The 18,695-nt window shown below is 28.8% G+C and overlaps 1 protein-coding gene and 1 non-coding gene across 4 annotated transcripts; both read right to left on the bottom strand.

The window, feature by feature from the left end:
* Nucleotides 1–5,012: 5,012 nt before the first annotated feature.
* Nucleotides 5,013–5,174, bottom strand: LOC126679628 (U1 spliceosomal RNA). The gene has a single exon (XR_007640917.1). It is a non-coding gene; the product is annotated as a U1 spliceosomal RNA (small nuclear RNA).
* Nucleotides 5,175–5,346: 172 nt separating this feature from the next.
* Nucleotides 5,347–13,859, bottom strand: LOC126676634 (integrin-linked protein kinase 1-like). Of its 3 annotated transcripts, none has more exons than XM_056105358.1 (11): nucleotides 13,773–13,859; nucleotides 8,457–8,793; nucleotides 8,121–8,213; nucleotides 7,891–7,974; nucleotides 7,540–7,631; nucleotides 7,293–7,413; nucleotides 6,891–6,970; nucleotides 6,457–6,644; nucleotides 6,274–6,362; nucleotides 5,741–5,832; nucleotides 5,347–5,584 (listed from the first exon to the last, which is right to left on the bottom strand). In XM_056105358.1, exons 2-11 carry the CDS (start codon nucleotides 8,706–8,708, stop codon nucleotides 5,467–5,469), a joined length of 1,209 nt encoding a protein of 402 aa, XP_055961333.1. In that variant the 5' UTR covers nucleotides 8,709–8,793; nucleotides 13,773–13,859; the 3' UTR covers nucleotides 5,347–5,466. The 3 variants fall into 3 exon arrangements, with proteins under 3 accessions (XP_055961333.1, XP_055961332.1, XP_050226826.1); XM_056105357.1 differs by lacking the exon at nucleotides 13,773–13,859 and adding an exon at nucleotides 8,888–9,389; XM_050370869.2 differs by lacking the exon at nucleotides 13,773–13,859 and adding an exon at nucleotides 8,888–9,385 and having other exon boundaries at nucleotides 6,457–6,611.
* Between the last annotated feature and the right edge of the window lie 4,836 nt (nucleotides 13,860–18,695).

The following is an 18,695-nucleotide window of genomic DNA, read 5'->3' on the forward strand; positions in this document are numbered from 1 at the left end:
TTTATCTTATCAATTTAATTAAGATTACAACTATTTACCTTATAATCATATTTTAATATTTTTTACCATTCTAATCAAAAGGGTGTTATGGAAATTTAATTCCTATATCTTGGTAATTTGTTTAACTTGCCATATTTACAAAAAATTAAAACAAGAAAGCAAAAAAAGGCAAGTAATTAGAACTTTTCTTCTTCATATTAAAAGAACATATACACAATTTTGATTATAATATTTTTCCTGGCTTTTAATTTTTTTCCAAGAAAATATTTTTTGTTTTTCCAGCTTTGACTCTAAATGCAAAAGCTGATATTCTAACCAAAAAAAAAACAGAATTAAAAAGAAAAAAAATACATAACAACAATTAATGGCTTAATATCATATAACCCATTGTCTTGGCCGATGGTTCTTCATCTATAGTTTCCAGCAACGGCTTTCTCGATCTCGACATAGACATTCTATGCATAATCTCCGGCACAGAAGTTTCTTCTAATCCTTCAAAGCTCAGCCTTGGCACCACCGCCACAACATCATCAACCGCCGCCGAATTATCATCATCAGGCTGAACTCTAACTTTGCCACCAGAACCCCTTCTAACAGTAGAATTAGCTACCATAAATAAAGAACCAAGATCATCTGCTGTGACTACAGAATTTTTTTTATGCATAGGAATCATGGCATAAATATTTCCCTTCTGAAGATCGTCGTCTGCATTTAGTGGACAAAATCTTTTACCAATACTCATAGTTTTTGAGTCTGTGATGAAATAGTTTGGTGTCTCCATCATCAGTTCGGCTGCTTTTGTGGGTTGATCGATTTTCTTGATTTCTCCGGTTGGAAATATGACTTTTGTTGTTGATGATGATTTTGAGTATTTGTTGTGGATTTGGGCTGCAGGCTTGCATGAGGTATAATTTCCCATGATGAAATCAAGAAATTCGAGTATCAAAGAATCAAGAATGTATGAGAAGAAAACAATAAATTCAAGAATCAAGAATGTTATAGGTAGATGTCAAACACAAGAAATTTAAGTTATAACTTATAAGATGAGGAGAAAAGAGAATTATGAAATGATAGGTTAGTGGAGTGGAAGGTGGTGGTGAGATATAAATATATATGTAATATAATATAGGCTGATCCATCAAAACACCCCTTGTACTTTAAATTTTTTATTTACCCGGTCCTTTTTGAAAGATTATTATTCAGTAGGTCTATATACTATTTATTTTTAGCAAAATGAGTTTATCTATCCATAATTTTAATGTTTTTGTCAAATATATTACTATTTTTCAATCTTGTCAGTTTAATCCATTATTTTTTCGATCTCTAATATACTCATATCTCGTTTTGAGCCGTTGTCACGCAATGTTGTGTTTCTATATGTACAAAATTTATTTTACGTGGCGTATACAACTTCGCGCCATGTCAGCTCTAAATGTCTCGTAGATATATTTGATAAAGGTTTAAAAGATGATAGATCAAACTGACAAAATTTAAAAATTATGATATATTTGACACATAAACATTAAAATTATGGATAGATATATAATATCATTTCACCTTTATTTTTTGTTGAATGGGTAGTTTGATGGACGAAAGTTGTGAGCGTGTGACTCATCCGTTAAGTGATTGACAATTTCCACGTCGGAAATGACAAAAGACTTCTATACTTTCGAATTTGTATTTATACAATCTTTTAAAAAAAATTGATAGACCCTTGTATTTATAAATTTTTATTTACTAATCACTCTTAAATTTTGATGATGTTGTACATTGTGCCAACGTGTCAAGCTCGTTAGATATTTAAATTTGGTCTCACAATGAGTGTAATGCACACTCTTTTCGTCCAAAAAAAGGACCTAGAAATTTAGAATAAATCAAGTATAGAGACCGAAGAAAGATAAAAAAAATAAAAATGATGAAATAAATCAAATAATAAAAATACAGGGATCTGAAATGAATTTGGCCTAAGAAACCAAATATGCTGGATGGAAATCTTTTAGGCCAGATAACGACGCGTTAATGAACAAAAAAAATATAATAAAGACTGGGTTTAAATTAATTTTTAGTGTTCAAAATGGGTCGAGGGTCATTTTGTTTTGGTTGGTGATGATAACTTATGTTTCAATCTAATAAAAATTGTTTAACTGACATTTATATTTTATAATCATGATTGTGACAGGTTGTTATAGGTTATCCTAAAATACAAAATTCATTTTTGAATGAATTCATATTCTTTCCTTTTCAACGTTATGGCAGTTATATATATTTCAACTAGAAAAAGGTTATGGAAAGTTTTATATGGCTTGGCAACTTATTTTTCTAATGCAGAGAACTAGATATTATAAAAAGTATATATGAAGAAATCATATTTATTGTATTAGAAAATATGGCAATATTTGATTACAGGTATATTGATTAAAAGGAAAATGAATCTTAAGATCTTAATCATACGGCTGAGCGTACTAATTAACGAGAAAACCAAAAAATATTTATATTCAATCATATATTTTTAAAACTAATTATTCTGTCATCCTTCTTTTTTCTTTTTTTTGTTACCCATCCGATTTTCAGGGCTTCGCCGTGACTAATCCGAATCCGACCCGCATCGCGCACCTGGCATGATGAGTTAGTCTGCCAGCGGGAATTTTCTGCATTTACAAGGCTCAAACCCGAGTTAAGCGATATCAAGCCACTTACACCTAAACCAACCTCCGTTGGTTATTCAGTTATCCTTAACATTTATTATAATCCATATTTTTATCTTTTCTGTTCAAAAATCAAATGATGTTGTCTTCTATTTTTATTTCCATTAATATTTCAGTTATTTTGTCGATTTTTTCATATTTGTCAACTAACTTAATTTACAGAATTATATATAAATTTTTCTCCTTAAACCTATTTTTAATGTGTGTATACATACATATACATTTTAGATTTTTTTATTTTTTTTAAATTCCGTCGATGTTTTTAATATTTTTTTTTAAATTCCGTCGATGTTTTAAAAATAAGAAAAATAAACATTATATTCATTAATCCATTAGATCTTATAAAAATGTATTAGATTTTTTTAACTAAGCCCTTCGATTTACTAACACCAAAAATATAGAAGCACTAATACGTTAATAAAATAAAAAGAAATAATTATATTATATCGTTTAATTTTTAAATTATAAAGATGAAACTTTAAATTTCTTTATATGTGAGCAGTGTAAAAGCAATTTGTTTAATTTAAAAAAAAAAAACATATTTGTATGTTAACTACCTAATTTACTTATTTCCATATAGAGGCCTGGCTCCTCTATATATGACTAATTTGACTTGGTAAGAATTTTGTTAAGTATATGTAATCGGTTACTATTCCAAATATTAGGTAATCAACTGATTTAAAAATATACATATACTAAAAGTCAAAAACCATCATGCATTTACATGTAATTAATTTGTAATTGAGTAGTAGGGAACTCCAATTTTAAAAAAAACTTGATGATGTTGGTACAAAAAGTCAGAGTTATTATTGAGTATAGAATGTATAAAGGTATATAAATAAACGTCGGTGACGGTGTTAGTTAGTTAATGAATGAGTACTCAATTCTTTGTTAAATGTAGAGTTCACTTTTCGACGCTCAAACGCAACCTCATCATCAATACGCTTTCCTGTTGCTGAAGCTGGTCACCGCTGCTGGGTCACCACTCACAGTCACGGGATCATAATCATTTTTCCTTTCTAATATATATCTCTGAAAATTCCAATTTAAGACTCCCAATTAAACAATTATGTCTCAGTCGGGTTATTACAAACTACGCAAATACTAGTATGTGCTTAGAGTATCGGGAAATTTTTGACTAGACCCGATCTATACAAAGTTCATGAACTTATTCAATAAAATATTAGAGAAATGAGAAAAAAAAAATGTAAAGAGAGAGAAAATTGTATTAGATTTTCTAACACTTCATTCATGGAATTCTTTCTTATTTAATTAAAAAAAATTACAAACCCTTTTTTTATATATATAGATATGCATAATTGGCTATTATTAAAATTTATTTATCAAAATTAGACTAAAGTGATAGTCTTAAAAGACTATACTATAAAAAAATGAATATTTTTTAATAATTATGCCTTATAAATTTAGTTGATTTAAAATTATCAACGAATGAAAAAAAAGAGTATTTTTATAAATGTTGTATTCTCCCTTATTTATTCTTTATTTTTCTGCTTATTTATCTTTTCTTATACTTAATATCTACTCAAATTGGATTTTATTATTATTAAAAAAAGATATTGATCCTTATATTTATGAGAATACTTAGAATCCTAAATGACTTATTGTAATTGTTTAGATTATGACATACATTTGGAGAATGGTCAAACTTTGTATTGTAAAATCTATGCATGTAACATCGTGATTGAAAGAATAACAATTTATATAAAAAAATTACAAAATATAGTTTGAATAAGAATATAATCGACATAAAAAAGATAAGAAATCAATCACATACCAAAATACAAAAATTTAAAAAGGTTCGCCAATTATTTTCGAAAGAGCGATTAAGAGTTTTTACTTAAATCAAAAATAAAATAAGCCAAAATTTAATATGTATTAAGACTAATCTATAAGCAATCACATGTTTCCACATGCTACTGTATAATATATAATTTTATTATAATATTAATACCGCTTGTTGAATTTTTTATACTAATTGTAACATTAATACCGCTTGCAATTATATTTTTTCCAATCTAATTAAAATATCTTTACCCTTCATTGACACAATCTAAAATTCTCGATTTGAATTCTATAATTTCCCTGGACGCATTTTTTTTATAAAAAAAAAAAGTTTTCTATTACAACTAGAAAAAAAAACAAATTAATGTAAATTACTCTAAAAATACATTTTTTTAAATAAAGCATTGTAGAATATATAATGTATGAATTTATAAGTAATGGAACCAATAATTATTATTGTACTGAAAGTTCTATGTAAATTATAAAATTCAAACTGACAATTGGAAAGGGGCCGCGCGAACGCAGGCCCCCACTATCACAAATTACGACATAGGCTCTCCCAACTTGGGGAGACCTTAGGCCAACACTCCTCCTAAGTGCAATGGAGGCCGTAGACCTAGGCCATGACCCTTACTGATCAGCCATTGACCCTGTCCAGGTAAGTATGTTTCAACGTTGCTTTAGACCTTCAATTTATTATCTAAATCTTCGTCTCTCTATCCGTTTCAGTCGATGTGGGATAAAGTTCAACTTCGAAGTAGCAAAAACTTTGACACATTTTAATAGCCTATCATTCTTAAATTAAACAGGTTTTTAGATTATTATTAACTTAAATAAATTTCGCAAGACAAAATATTTATCCAATTTCATATTAATTACGTAAATAATTAATCATGAATACGATATGATACATCTGTTCAAGCGTACGAATTATTGTTATTAAAACATATTGATATAATCAACAAACAGGGCATCCAACTCTGCTTACACTGATTAAAACCTCCTCTAAAATTTCTATAACTGCAGTAAATGAGGGCCTTGCGGTGCTATCTTTACTCATGCAACGCTCTATCAGCCTGCAATTAAACATTTAATTTACATTAATAATATCCTAATCTAATTCAGGGAGGAACTGAAAATTATTGAAGGTCTTACCATTTCCTTGGAGTGCAAGAAAGAGGTATTACTAGTAACAAGGGGATTATGAGAGAATAAAATTGGGATTCACTTACTGTCGAATTCTATTCGGACAGCGGCTTATCGGAAACTTGGGTTCACAATCAACAGACTTGAGATAATTCATCTGTTTCTTTCCTTCTAGCATCTGTAATACAATTACATCTTATGTTTTAATAACTTGCATACACAATAGTTCTGGCTTTAAGGAGTATTGAGCTGAATGAAGTTGAAATGTCAAATTCGAACTCAACTCAACTCTAAAATTATATTTCTGAAACTTGCATTAAACTCGATCCGTTTTATTTTAGGAGCTTGAACTCAAGCTCGCTAGTAATTGAGAATCAAATGCGATTTGATTATTTGTATAAAGATAAGGGCAGTGTTATATATAAATGTAATGATAGTATTACAAATATGTATAACTATAAATGATAAAAGGAATAAATTGATCAAAGTTTGATTAAACTCGCGAGCCTAACAAACTGAATATCTTAATATTCGAACTTGAGTCCGCAGTTGAGTCGAATAGCTCTAACCCGGCATTGTTATTTAATGGCTTATTACTAACTAATCAAAACATTCATACCTGATAAAATATGAACCCAAATCTGCAAATATCCTGCTTGGTGTCCTCTAACGGGTTGCTAGTGCCAGTAGGATCATCCTTTCTTTGGCCTTGAAAAATTAAAATACATTATACATTATAATTAAGATGGATAAAATTGAAATAGAAATAGAAGAAAAGGAAATGGAATTGAGAGTAACATACACATATGTTGATTAGGATGAATCTGTTTGTAGAGCATCTGAACCCAATACTCGCCGATCTTCAAGTGGTCACCTTCATCCTGCAACAAGTTTTTGGGATCCAAATGATTGTGCACTATGGGAAAAGGCTTGTGCTCGTGAAGATAGTTCATTCCTCTGCAAATCATTTCGAAGAAAAATCTAAGGAATCTGACAACAGGAATATGTTTCCGTCAATTTATTATGTCAGCTTAATTTGATCGGAAAATATTGACGTATTTTCATCCAAATAAAATTGAAGATCATGCATTCTTAAGAAGTAAAAATTAAGATATAGGTACCGATTTGAAATATGTGATGAAATTTAGGTACCATTTAAATATTTTATAACGCAAAATGAGTTCCTACATTTGTCAAGCAGCCGGAATAGCATGAGAAAAGTGCAAGAATATTCACCTAGCAATATCGAGTGCATAGCGCAGAGCAGTAGGTAGGTCGAGCTGACCTTTTGTGGATAGGATATCATCTAAATTCCCCTACATTCATGTAAAAGAAAAAAAATCAACAAAATTACGAGAAAAGTAAGTCCATATGAACTCGAGTGGTTTAACCGAGTTGAGCCCAATCACAAGGTCTCCAAATTAACTGAAAAATACTCGAAATAGACTCGATAATATTAATTGAGTTGAGGCTGAACTACTAAATGTATGTTCGGCTTGACATGCTCACAATTATAGTCAAGTTTTGGCTAATTTATATGCTACTAATCTAGTATAATTTCGACTAGATTCGATTGCACCACTAAAATTCTAAAGGTAACGAAAAGATAAACTGAAAAAAAGTTAAAGAAATAAATACTTTTGATAGATACTCTGTGATGAGAATCATTTCCTCGCCATGGACAATGGAACCAAGAAACTGAAGAATGTTAGGATGTCGAAGTTCCCGCAAGAGTGTGTTGTCCTTGGCAGACAATACCCTGCAGTACTCCCAAGGAATTAAATCTCTTATACCCTAAATTTCTCCAAATTGGTTCTATCCTCAAGTATGAACAATTTATAATATGAACGCAAGTAAAAAAGAAAGTAAATTAAGTTAGGCATACATTTTTACGGGATGGAAAATCTGACTCTTAATCATTGTCTTAACAACCCATGTGCCACGCCATTTGACCTTCACAGAATCACCAAATGCACCCTGCCAAGCGTAGCCAGAACATTATTGATTATACTACTGGAACCAGGGATGTGCAAAAACCAAACTGAACCGGTAAATTTAATTTGTCGGTTTATAGAAAAATATTTTCACTTTTGTTTGATACAAACAGAACAGAAAAAAGATCACTCAAGAGGAATTATGAATGGACAGAAAAGTAGAATGTAATCAATTCAGGTTATGTAAATAATCGAAGGACCGGTGAGGTTAACGGAATTAACAAATCTTATGTAACATATACCTGTTCAACTGCTTTTGTCTGCTCTGATTTCAATTCTGAGATATCAAAATTCAGTTCATTGGAGTCTTGTTCATTTCGAACTGTCTGCACGAAATTAACTCACTTTGTTAAACTGAGGCTCATGTATTTTTTTAAAATAATATTAATCCGAACCTCTAGCTAAACATGAGGAGTTTATTTGAGCTCTTCCATAAAAAAATGATTTACTTTCAGCGTAAAAGGAAGATTACCATAGGTTGATCATTGATAAAATCTTTGGCTCCATTCACTTCCAGGATTCTACATATATCTCGATGTCCGTACAGTCTTGCATCTGTCAAGGGCTTTTGATATATAACAAAAGGGCATTGTAAGTTGTAGTTGTAACATGTCGACCAAATATGTCAACAAGACTAAACTTTTGGGTGTTAGTGTCAATTTGACTAATCCTTGTAAATTATTAATATACTAGATTAGCTTTGTAGTGATGATACACTAAGTATAAGTTTGGCACAACATTAAATAAAACGTAAAGTTGAAATGAATAAAAAAGAAGAAGGAAAATCACAGGGAAAGAACAAACATACAGTTCTTCGCCAGCGATCCTTGAGATTAAGATTAGCATGATAGTGAAGAAGAAGCTCAACAATGGGAGCATGGCCTTCACTAGCAGCAAGATGCAAAGCAGTTCGCTTGTCATAGTCTTGAACGTTCGGACAAGTCCCACCTCTCAGCATCTGGTTCAGTCCAACCCTGTCCCCTCTCGACGCAAAGCTCAAGAAATTCCCGATTACTTGCATGTCAAAATCAACTGAACACTTTTCATGATCCTCCTCCATATATTAATATTTTTCGACGTGTCCGTGTCTAAGTGTTCCGTTTCGCTGTATCCGTGCTACCTAGTTTTACAGCTCTCCACAAAGCCTGCATCCATAAACGAAGAAATGGGTTAAATATGCAGAAGAAAAGATGCACGGGATCAAAAGATTGATCATTAGTTTTGGGTCGAATTGGATACCCAGGTTCAAGATTTTTACGAGGGAGACAGAGCTGACGGAGAAGTGCATATCTGTGCTATATAGAGACGTTTTTGTTGGTGGGTAAATGGACGGTACTCTCTATGTGCATAGTGTTGGGTCTCAAACCTGCAACTTTCACTTTTAATTTAACTAGTCCTTATTTAAATTTTATAACTTGTTTAGTCTTTTATTTAACCAAAAGGCTCGTTTTTCAACGAATTGTAAACCTCGATTTTTTGAACAAGCTAATTTGAACATACCCAGAAATCATGACACTCTAAGAACCAGAATTTCTCTAAGGCATTTTATCGAACAGTTCTGTTGCAATCAAAATTTGACTAGATTTCACTATTCTTTAATCATAGCAGTCATCGCTTCTCAATTATTAGAACACATATCAAATAACTCTTCTCTTTCCTTTGGGTTGTTTCTTCTTCAGGGAAATTTACAAGAAATTCCCTTTTGATTGTTCTATAAAATCATATACAATCCGATATTTTGCGTTTTCAAAGGTCGCTGGATGGTCTTTTCTTTGGAAGTCTATTGGAACAAGTGTGTCATTAAAATTTGAATTTTCTTGTGCTACGGTTTATAAGATTAGTTTATAATTTTTCCAGCTTGAATTATACTCATTTTGTAATTTTTAGATTTGTACTAGATTTATTTACGAACAAAGGGTCAGCACTCCCCTTAAACTTGTAATACGGTATTATTTAAATCAATTTAAACTTCTTTGAGCAACTAACTCCAAGAGTCTTCATTTTAGGGTCAAATTACCTCATAATTTATATTTTTATTGCAAAAAATAAGTTCGCGGTAATTTTATCGCAATAATTATTGAACTTTCTATTTTTTTTCGCATTTCTCACTTTCAATTTGTATTTTACGCGTTTTAAAAATACAATTATGGGACAATTTAACCCAAAAATGAAAATTTTTGGGATTATGGCATGTTTGGTTCAGCTGTTTCTTATAGCTAATAGCTGATAGACCATACATGTTTGGGGAGATTTGATTAGCTGTTGCTGTTTATATATAAAATGACCGTAAATGGTATAATTTTTATTTTTATTTGTTAATTTATAAATATTATACTATATAATATTCAATAAAAATATTTAAAATTATTTTTTTTATAAGAAGGAATGTTTAGTTTAAACTTATTTAGATATTTATTTTTGATAAATTTATGATTTATTTAAAAAAATAATTAAATTACAATTTTTTTAATATAAATAAATAATATTAGATAATTTAAAAATAATTTAAATAACTATATATATATATATATATATATTAAAAAACAATATATCATAATAAGGGTAGTTTTGTCTAAATAATTAAAAATATTGAAAAACTATCAGTTGTTGGCAAAAAGCTCCAAAAATGGAGTTTTTCAAAAAGCAGCTGTTGGAAGTTCAAAATGCTCCAAAATTTTTTTAGAAAATTCTCACCAAACACTTTAGTGGAACTTTTTAAAAAATAAAAGTTAAAAGCTCCACCAAAAAGTTGAACCAAACACCCACTTAGTTGCTTAAACAAGTTTAAATTGAATTAAATGATCTCGTATTACAAGTTCAAAAAGGTGCGTTGACTCTTTGTTCATTTATTTTAGATCTAAATTTATAATTTTTTTTTGAGAATAAATTTATGATATTTTTATTGACTAACACAATAACTTGTAAAATAGGCTGATTTATTGTAATTTCATAGCCCGATTTTATGCTAAATCTGAGACTCTCATAATTGATTATCTATGGATTAAATTATTTTCTAAAAAAAAAAACACATCTACAAACGATAAATAAATGAACCAACCCACTTTATATAAGACTAGAGATAGGCAAAATAATTGTCCAGCCGAATTAACCGACCAAACCGATGGATTTTGGTCGATTCGGTTTTGCGAAAATGGTTTATTCAGTTGATTCAATTTTTGTATAAAAAAATTCGGCTATCGGTTCAGTTTGAATTTTAAATTATCCAAATTAAGCGAACTGGCCGAAGTTTTAAACTTTTTTAATTTTATTATATATTTGGCCAAATGATCAAAAAAGGCCAATCTTTCATGAAAGTTTCAAAAAAAGTCTAAACCTTTCAGTTTTATCCAATTTGTCCAGAAAATGCATGATTTCGTTTCAATTATGTCCAACTACATAATTTTTCTTATGTAGCGCTGATGTATGGCTTGCCACATCAGCGCCGTGTAGGCGTCACATGAGCAAAATTACATAGTTGGATATTATTGTAACAAAATCATGCATTTCAGGACAAATTGGATAAAATTGAAAGGTTTAAACTTTTTTGAAACTTTCATAAAAGGTTTTACCTTTTTTGGTCATTTGGTCTATATATTTCCTCATAATTTGTCGGTTTTAACTGAACCGACTGAATTAACCTATCTATTCGGTCGTTTTGGTTTTAACATATTTCTATACCTTATTTTAGTTGGTTCAGTTAAGGCTATTTTAAGGGGGTGTTGGTTAATTCGGTTAAAGGAGTGGAAACATCTAAAATAATTAATTCGGCTAAGAGAGTGTCAATTTGGTTTTGACCGAACCGACCGAATGCTCAACTTTATGTAAAACCATGAACTTTCCAACCCAATTTAATAATTGTTGAGCAAGGTAAACCAAATAAAAATAATTAAAATAATCAAAAACATTAAAGAGAAGGTGTATGGTGTCAAAAAATCAATTTTTTTAAGTTTTAAAAATATATCCAAACTTCTTAGAAACTATAAATTTATTCAAATTTAATAATTTTTTTGTAAATTTAAAAAAAATGAAATTTATTATCAGTTCGGATACCAAACGGTTTGTATACAATTTTTAAAAATATCAAATCAATTTTAATAAACTGAATAAATTTCCAACGAATTAATTAAATTACGATAGATTTATAAAAGATCAGCACAAGTTTAAAAAAATCATTAAAATTATCAGGTCTATAAAGGAAAGAGAACTTATAACTTTTTTTTTTATTGAAAAACAAAAACTAGCAAAATAAACCAAAACAGAAACTAAATAAAGATCCTCTCAAAAACAAAAAACTAAATAAAGAAATTATAGGAAAGAAGTTACCAAAAATCATTTTCTTTTTTACCATTGGCAAATTAATCAGCCATTGACCCTGTCCAGGTATCTGAATTAATAGGTTAGAAGTTACCAAAAAAGCATTTTCTTTTTTACCATTGGCAAATTAATTATTTTTAATATCTACATTTTTTATCTTTTTATCAAATATGTTTTTTAAATATAATTTGGATATTTTAGTCAGTCAATCTTCATTTTTTTTAATTGGGGAGGGAAACGATTGTGGGAGGATTTGAACCCACAATCTTGACAGTTTGCTGTCCAGCGTTTATACAATTTGAACTATAACTCGATGGTATCTTCAAATTATACCTATTTTAAATTTTATTTTTTAAAATTTTAATTTATAAATGATTATTTTTTACATTTAATTTTTAATTTCAATTTGGAAATGGATTATTTAGGGTTAAAACTAAAATTATATGTCTGGAAATATGTTTAAATTGAAAATTGATCATATTTGTGTAATTTTAAATTTGACTGACTAAAGTGTCCAACTTATATTATAAAGATAAAATGATAAAATGATCAAAATTGTGAATATAAGAAAGCATTTTGCCTATACTAATCAACAACCTGCTTTGCTCATATTATTCAAAACAAATTAATTGATATATTTAAATAGACTTAAATTTAATATGGTTTTACGTTTAAAAGTTTATCACTCTAAGCTCCTCTTTACTTAAATATATTTTCAAACTATTCACTAACTTTAAGTAGTTAACTTAATTACTGGACCATATTTATCTAATTGTTAATCAAATAGTAGGTTACTTCTCAAATCATTTTTTTGCCCGCCAGTTTTGACTAATTAATATACTTTACTGCTTTTAATGCTAATTAATTTGTGTTTTATAATCCTGGTTTGTGATTTTTTTTTTGTTGCTGATAACATTTCTTCTGATAGAAATTGATAAAACCTAAAAACCAAATTTAAAAGATTATAAAACAATCATGCAATCACTAAAATTATGCCATAATATCCCAAGTGCTTCTTGTGATCCATTAAAGCTGAATATGTTCTTCATGACAATTCAAGAAATAATGTTGAACTCATAGGAAACTGGCACTTCTAAATGAAATAAGAAAATTGTTAAAAATAAAAGAAAAATATATTTTTAATGAATTTGAATCAATGAATGCTTGTAGACTTGTAGTTGCCTTCCTTCTATCAACTAGGAAATTAAGAGATTTGAATGACAATAATTGATTACTACCTCCGTCCCAATAGAGCTGTACACTTTACCTTTATCACACAGTTTAAGAAAAGTAATTACTATTACTTATGAGTTTTGTAAAATTTTCCTTACTTTTTTTATCATACCCCTATTTAATATAGGGTCCACTTGCAATTTATTTTTAAAAGACTCATTAGTAGATTTTAAATAGGGATAATATAAGATTTTGAGTGTAACAGTTAGTTACTTTTTGAAACTAGAGAAGAGTTTTGGGACAATTTTTTTTTTCAAAGTGGACAACTCTATTGAGACGGAAGGGATATTTAATATAATATGAAGATTCTGTCCTCTCAATTGAATTTTTTAGTTAAATTTCAATTGTGCATACATGCATAATATGACTACAAAATAGAAGATTGTTGAAATCAAGACAAAATTTCAACATTTTTCAGATTCTTAGCAAATCCTCTAGGGTATTCACTATATAAACAAAAAGTAACATACATTGTATCTAATAATTTTAATTCCTTCACTGTATTACTTCCATTATTTGGTTCATCAAAGAAATTGCAAGATATATATGGAGAGATTGGGATAGGAAATTTTGTTACCTTGAGAAACCCTAGCTATAGCTTTGTGGTGGATATATATATATATATATTATTCTTCAAGAAAAAACCCATCTACATGGAGAAACAAACATAAAAGGGATATTGATTCTTGATTCTTGAACTACCAATTTTTTTATCTTACAAAAATAACACTTAATCTTACCAATTATGGACAAAAACTACCGAAGAGTTTAGCAAGGAAAATCACAGTAAAGAGGAATTAAATTAACCAAAATGGCATTCATCTGCATTTACTCATGCACCTAGTTTGCTTGTTTCAATCTTTTCTTGAATTAATTAAGATCAAGAAAATATTTGATTCTTGAATTTCAAAGAAAAGAAAAGAAAACTAAATAAAGGTGCAGGTGCAAATGCAGATAAAGGCAATACATTGGCATTGCGGTTTTTTGAAAAAAGTTATTTGATTCTGAATGCAGGTTCGTTTTGAACCTCAAGAATGAAATTTTCCAAAGATTTGCGCTAATATTTATAGGAGGAGAGGAAGAAATAAATAAAAAACTTAAAACTTAAAAGAGAGAGGAACAATCAACAAGTTGCACAGAGAGAGTAGTGGAGAGGGCAGAACAAAAAATGCAAAACATTATTTTGGATAAGGATTTGATAAGCACCGTCACATTGTCCACATTGCAAAATGAGACCTTAGCTTACACATTATAAAAAACTATGACTAAATCAGGATTTTAAATATGCATCTACTTGCTGTTTTAAAAATTGGGTGTATGTTGTTGTTATCGAAATATAAGGTCTTTTATATTTTGTAACCGATGTTTTATTTGTTATATATTTTCATAATTCAACTTTTATATTCGTTATAGTAAGAGCTTACTCATTCATTTCATGTGAAGTTTTGCTTATATAGTAAAAAAATTCAATAGTATTATCCTTCGTGTGTCCTTTTTTTTCCAACAGTAATGATCCGTATGTCATTTTTCTTATGTGGTGTTGTTACGTGGTGAAGTCAGTAAATAAGTTTACATAGTCGTGTAAGTAATATTTACCTTGAAAGGAACGAGCAACATCCTCTGTAAAGAAAATAAAAGTCAGATTACCAAAATATAATAACTAAGTTATTGAAATATAATAGACCTATTTGTCAAAAAAAGTATAAAAGTTCATAATTTAGCATCTGTAAAATATTTTAACAATAATCAACACTCAAATAAATGCTTAAGTTGAGGTCAAAATTAAAACTAAAACATATGATAAATAAATAAGCAGTGAAAAAAAGGATTAAATTATTCTAAAGCCGCCACATGTGTCATAATTTACAGTTTAATACTCTTTATTTAAAAATCAAACGATTTCGTACTCAGTCTTAATTCCGTCAACAATAAAACCTTTATGTTAGTTTTTCAGTTTAAATTGACAGTTAAACAAAATTAGTCAAAACCCTAAACGAAAAATTTACCCAAATATACCCTTGAATAATTTTAAATTTTCAACAAAATTTAGGAACCAAGTGACACTTTTACTATTTTATTCTTTTACCTTAGTTATGCCGACAACCACTACCGCCTCCGTCACTAACCGCCATCTTTCTACCAGAACTACATGTGCCATGCTTGAGACGAACCCAAATACCCAGGCACATCTAGGTTCATCTCAGGTGAACCAGACGCACCAGCTGCATTTGGCGAACCCACCGATCGTAATCTAGGTTCCTTTCAGGCAAACCCAGACGATGGGTCTCCTGCAATCTCCATCCGTCAGAGACTTTTTTGGCATTTTCGTTTCATGAAACGACATAGTTTTAGATAGTATTATTTTGTTTTTTATTAGTATTTAACAGCAAAAATATAATCAATTAACAAAATGGTCTAATAGTTTATAAAATTAAAACTGAGATATCAAATCGTTTAATTCTTAAAAAAATGGTATAAAAATGTGAATTATAACATATCCGAGAGGTCTTAGAGTAAGTTGCTTTTAAAAAAAAAACTCATGTGTTCTACGACTGAATTTAATTTGTATTAAAATAAAAAGTACAACTATACACTTACACATATATTTTTATTGTTTTAATTTGAAATGGGTTAAGATTTAAAATAATATTAAAGTATTAAAAAATCACAAGGGAAAAGAAAAGCATAGTAATCGTTATTCATCACTTTTTTATTTCTTATCAAAGGTGGAAATTGACTCTTTAGAGTTTCATGTTAGTTGTTAGTTATCGAGGCGTGGTTCGAACCCACAACCTCTCGATGTACTTAGAAACGCCTTAACCATTTAGGCTAGGCCCACATTCACTACTCGTCACTGTTCAGTATGGTGTTTGTTGGCCAAAATTTGAGTTAGAAAGGCAGAAAAAGGCCACGTGATGGAAAGACCCCCAGAGCACGTGGGAGTAGAGGATTCGAGAAATAAAAAAGAATGCTACGTGTTAAAAAACATCTGACACACCAATTTATCTTTTGTTGCAGACGATAGCGAAGGGACTTATTCAGGATTGTGTGGCCGCAGAGCTCAAGGGGTCTTTTTTTGTTCTGTCTCCAACTGTTTAAATGTATGAACTAAGTACCCATTTCTACTATAATAAGTTAAACTTTTTTTTTGATTAAATAGTTTTAAATTTAACATTCCTCTTTGATCTATATGATTCTATAATTTATATATAGTATGTTGTAAAAAAGATATATATATATATATATATATATATATATATATACAGGGTTGAGCACAGTTTAAATTGATTGTCAACGATAGTTTTTAGTTTTGTGTACTTTCTATTTTGTTTTCATGCTTGTATTTGGTAATTCCTTCTAAAATCTATATATAATCGGCATGTTTAATTCAAATTTGAAACAATTTATGATTACAATAATATAAAGGTTTATTCACTAAAAAATGCCAAATTTTTACGTCTCGAATCAGATTTAGCCAAACTTTTTAAAACCACCAAATTTAGCCAAACATTATATCTTATGTGTCAATTGTAGCCATTTTTGAATCGAACCGAAATTATTTCCCACATATCATTCATATCACCTACAACTCAGCAAAATTTGCTGACATGGCACATTCACTAACCCAACTTAATCAAACCAAATAATAAAACAAAAAAATATCAAATCCAAATAAATCAAATTAATTATTAATTAATTACTAAAATTCATATTTCAATTATCTCAACATTATAATATTAAAAAAAAATTCACCGTCATTTAATTAATTTTATTCAATCAAAAATCCGCCGCCACCGAGATACATACAAAAAACCGACCGCCGGAATAATTTTTCAACATAATTACTGAAAAAATTAAATATTTTTTTTTAATTTTTTTTATTAAAAATTCAGACCCGCCACCGGCGGGTCTGTTCAGAACAGACCCACCGGTAATGGTCATGGTTAAAAGGGTTTAAACCCTCAACGTCTGAAAAGTTCAAATATACCTCTAACGTCTTAAAAATATGAACAAAGACCCCCCCCCCCCTCCCCCCCACCCAATTTTGACAATTAATCCTCCAATGTCTTAATTATAAGTCATAATCGGGGTCTGTTTGTTCATTTTTTAAGATATTAAGGACATATTGGAACCTTTTTGAATGTTAAAGACTCATTTGATCCTACAAACAGACTTTAGAGGCATAAATAATTCTTTTTCCATTTAATATCGTATAATTGTTAAGCTTTTATAGACACTAACCATTTATTTTCAAGTTTGTGTTGTTTTCAATACGTAGACCGGTTAACTAACCGGTATTAAAATGGGTGATTAACCTTTTAACGATGAAGTAAATTCATTTTTTAATCCATTATTTTAGACCACTTTTTATTTCTCTCCGGAAAAATTTTATTTGTCTAATTTTTTTTCTTTAAAAATATATATTCCAAAAATAAAATTTAATCCCTCTACTCTTTGGTCAGGTGGTATAAAAAATTGAGTTAAAAAAATAAATTATATAGCATCACTCACTAAAAATATAGGTGTGGCAGTTTCTAAGATTGCCATGTAAAATATTTTTGGAACTTCCTACTTAAGGAAGCATTAAAATTTGATTCTTATATATATTATTACTATTTTCATATATATTATTATTTATCTAATATAAATTATTACAATTTAATAGATACGCTATTATATATTATTATTTTAATTAATATTAGTTTTTTTTATTAAAGGCTGAATTTTATTTAATTTAATGTAAGAAATATATAAATGAATGACTTTTCAACACATTTAAATAAGTCATTCCATAACAGAATGATGAGTACTATAACGCAGTCATCGATAATAACTTTTTTCGTATATATTATAATCTATCTAAAATAAATTATTACAATCTAATAGATAAGCTATTGTATATCATTATCTTAATTAATATTAGTTACTTGGTAAATAAATTATTATTATTATTATTAATGTTATTGTTATTTTAATATAATTTATAGTACTTAAATAATAATAATTTATTTTATTAGTAGAATAATTTAATAATTTAAATAAGATAATAACAAATATTGTTTCATACTTTTACTATTAGCACAGCTTAGCTATTTATTGTCTATTTCATTTGTTTGTTTGATTCATGTAGCATGCCAAGTTTTTTTGATTTTACTATATTTTAATTTATCTTCATTGACTGTCATATTTTGCAAAAAAACAAAATTTATTACAAAATAGTAAAAAGAAATGCTACAGTTAATTATAATGATAATTATTAGATTTTTTTATTAGTTTTTCTACTAATTATCAACTATATATGTTTTAGTGAAATATAAATAATAGTTTTTCCTTTTTCGACATAACAATGTGCACTTAAGAGAATTTATGGACTATATACAAATGAATTATTATATTGTCGGATGGTCTATTATTAAAAAATTAATCAACCGTGATTGCAAGTTAAGGAAAACATAAAATTACAGATAATGAAGTTAAAAAGCAATGTGTTAAAATAATA

This window comes from Mercurialis annua, linkage group LG4 (assembly GCF_937616625.2).
Source record: "Mercurialis annua linkage group LG4, ddMerAnnu1.2, whole genome shotgun sequence".
NCBI classification, from domain to species: Eukaryota; Viridiplantae; Streptophyta; class Magnoliopsida; order Malpighiales; family Euphorbiaceae; genus Mercurialis; species Mercurialis annua.

Coding starts and splice junctions, on each gene's coding strand:
- LOC126676634 (XM_056105358.1), bottom strand. CDS start 8,708: ATGGAGGAGGATCATGAAAAGTGTTCAGTTGATTTTGACATGCAAGTA. Junction 7,632..7,890: donor AGACAAAAGCAGTTGAACAG/GTATATGTTACA, acceptor TACGCTTGGCAG/GGTGCATTTGGTGATTCTGT. Junction 5,585..5,740: donor TGTCCGAATAGAATTCGACA/GTAAGTGAATCC, acceptor GTTTAATTGCAG/GCTGATAGAGCGTTGCATGA.